Source organism: Arachis ipaensis, chromosome B07, assembly GCF_000816755.2.
Source record: "Arachis ipaensis cultivar K30076 chromosome B07, Araip1.1, whole genome shotgun sequence".
In the NCBI taxonomy this organism is placed as follows: Eukaryota; Viridiplantae; Streptophyta; class Magnoliopsida; order Fabales; family Fabaceae; genus Arachis; species Arachis ipaensis.
The window spans coordinates 98,048,208-98,051,509 of record NC_029791.2 but is presented as its reverse complement, the minus strand read 5'-3'; the positions used below and the strand labels follow the sequence as shown (position 1 = coordinate 98,051,509).

Here is a 3,302-nt window from a genome sequence, read left to right as displayed (position 1 = left end):
TAGTCTCCATTGTATATATTTGAAATCTGTTAACGAACTATAATTCAGGTAGTATAATTTTTTTTTTTAAAGTTTCGGTTCGAGTTTCACCTATTATAACCAATTAAAAAAACTTCTAACTGCTGGTGTAACGTGTGAGTAAATGTGTGGAGAATATGCAGATATATTATAGTACCTAAAATTGGAAATTATTCAATCTATTTGAACTAAAAAAAATACTTTGGATCTCATGTGTAGGGATGTAAATTACTGAACCGGACCGAAAATTACCGCAGAACCGAGCCGAATTTTACAACAACCGATTAGAAAACCGAAAAAATTGGTTTTTTTTGGTTTTTTCGAAATAAACCGATCGGTTCGGTTCGGTTTTCGGTTGACTCGGCAAAAACCGAACCGAACCGGACCGAACCGAATAATGAGGGTTCAATGGTGTGTTTTTACTAAGTTGCCCTTTAACCTAGGTATAAAAGGGCAACTTCACACACAGCCCTAGCCTTCTTCCTCTCTTTTACGCGAACGGCGAATCCGGAGCCCTAGCTTTCTTCCTCTGTTCTTCTCTTCCACGACCACGGTTCCACACTTCCACCTTCGATTCCACCATGCTCGAGAGAAGGAGACCCTGAAGGAGAACCCTAGCTTCTCTTCCTCTCTTCTTCTCTTCAGTCATCGCCGTCGCTGGGTCGCCGTCGCTGCCTCGCTGGGTCACCGTCGCCGAGGAGCAATCCATTCACCGAGAAGCAGTCCTGTCACCGAGCAGCAGTCCAGTCGCCAAGCAAGACTCCAGTGGCCGTCGCAGTCCAACTCGAGCGCCAAGCAGCAGTCTAGTCGCCAAGCAAGACTCCAGTGGCCGTCGCAGTCCAGTCGCCAAGCAAGATTCCAGTGGCCGTCGCAGTCCAACTCGACCGCCGAGCAGCACTCCTATCACCAAGCCATCTCCTGCAGAAAGCAACTCCACAATGTCTTCTTCGGAGGTTAGAAATTCTGAACAATTATTTTTAGAGATTCTGTTTAGTGATACTGTGCTTGATTTAACCTGAACAATTGTTTTTACAAATTCTGTTTGTGGTTATGTTTTTTAGAAATTCTGTTTGTGCTTTTGTGGTTATGTTTTTTAGAAATTCTGTAGCTAGAAATTCTGTTTGTATTGGCTGCATCAAGAACTCACAGGATAATGCATCGCTTTTTTTTTATTTTAATTTTTTTCCTGGATGAAAAATAGAGACATTCATTGAATACATTGCTTGTGAGGTAATATGAAGTTTGCTGTCAAGCTTTAGAATTCAGCTTTAGTGGTGAGTGCATGAACTGGCTAAAAGTGGCAGTTGATACTTGATAGTAATTTTAGGGATGAAATCATTGAAATAGGCATTAGACTAGCTTCACTCATTCCCAATTTTGATAGAAGGTCTATTATATATCTTGTTTGGGACAAACTGCATAGAATCTTATGTTCTTTGGCACATGATAGTATTTCTTTTTGGTTTCTGGGTGCATAGGAGACCTTATTCTAATTAGTGTCAATAATAACCTGAAGCAAGGTTACTTCAAGAAAAAGGAAATTGATTCTTTAATTCCCCTGTGCCATTCAATGCCGTTAACTAAGATCATGTTTGACTCCAAATGTGATGATGTATTTGATGTCAAGGTACATGTTTCTTTAATTTTATTATTGAAGCCTATAATTGATTCTAAATATATATTTCATAAACTATAGGGAAAAAAAAGATTTATTTATTACACTTCCAATTGATAGAAAAAAATTGTAACTTGTAACAATTTATGATTAATTAATCAAGAGAATCTAGTACATGTTATGATTAACCTTAATCTTGGACTTTTGGTATCTGAGGAATGCAGTAGTGTCCTGAAGCAGTACTAATCTAGAATTTCCTGGCTTGTCTACATAGCACATGCCCCAATTAATTTTGAACGTTTCCATTATTATGTTCCATTTGAGACCACAAGCTGTAGTTTAGCTAAATTAAAATGATCCATTTGCTTAAAATTAATGGCATGACATACATAAACCCCTTGCTTTGTCATCATCCCACTTATGTTTAAGTGTAAGTGTAACATTAAATAATGGCTTGACAAATTGCCTCCTCATACAGCTAACTAAACTACTTTATGTATGTGCTTCCACCTATGATCCATGTCAGAAAAATTTGGGTTCTTCTAGGACGCGTTTGAATAATAATTACGATGATGCTGATGCAGCCTACTAGGAGAGCTACTGTTAATTCATTATATTTCTTATGAAATAAATAGAAAAATAAATAATAAATGATGGTTATACTTATATGTGAAATTCTTCCTTTGTTATGTTGAGTATAATGCATCTTGAATGTGTAGTTTGGTGGACTGTTTGAGCTGTTAATTATGCTTGTTTTGGTGGACTGTTAGAGCTGTTAATGATGCTTGTTTTGTTGCTGGAAACAATACTTTTGGTGCTGTTCATGAATTAAAAACCTTAATTTTTCATTGTTCTGTTTATATATATATGCAGTCAACAAGCAATGAGGTGCCCAGTGAGCGGACGCCTGAAGTTGGGGGTGAAATTGTTGAGTCCGCGGTACATTCTTCAACGGACAGCGGCGTGCTTACCGAACCCCCGCCCCATCCTAGATCAAAGAAGAGGAAGGTTCATTCAACTAATGTGGGTGCAACTCCGGGAGCAACTCCAACAAATCCATCTCCAAGTACTGTGGAAACTGATGAAGAGGATAGCAAGGATGAAACTAATGAAGGTAACAGAAAACCTTCTAGACCTAGATCTTGGACTTGGGAACACTTTACAAGGGATCCTAAGTCCAAGCCATCACATCCTAGGGCTAAATGTAATTGGTGTGGTGCATCATATGCATGTGACTCTCATAGAAATGATAGAAATGATATGCGTTATCATTCTTGATCCTAGATACAAGTTGAAGTTTGTTAACTTTAGCTTTGAAAAGCTATATGATAAGGATGATGCTGATTTTTTGGGTGCAAAAGTGAAAGAAACCTTCTCCAAGATGTTTGAATGCTATATGAATGCAAATAATGGGGGAAGATCTTTTACTTCAACAACAATGGATGGTGCATCAGATGTGGGAGTACCTGATGGCGATATGGCTGGTGATTTTTTTAAGGAGGTGCATTTTCATGAGATCATCAACAAGAATGAGGTGGATTTGTATTTGATGGATGGTTTAGAGAAGCCTGGTGATCAAAATACTTTTGACATATTGAATTGGTGGAAGGTAAATTCTAGCAAGTATCCTATCTTATCCCAAATAGCTAGAGATGTCCTAGCAATGCCG

At 38.2% G+C, this 3,302-nt stretch overlaps 1 protein-coding gene across 1 annotated transcript; it reads left to right on the top strand.

The window, feature by feature from the left end:
- On the top strand, nucleotides 471–2,911 carry LOC110265112. The gene is made up of 2 exons (XM_021107892.1): nucleotides 471–971; nucleotides 2,507–2,911. The coding sequence occupies exons 1-2, from the start codon at nucleotides 957–959 to the stop codon at nucleotides 2,909–2,911; spliced, it is 420 nt and encodes a 139-aa protein (XP_020963551.1). The 5' UTR covers nucleotides 471–956.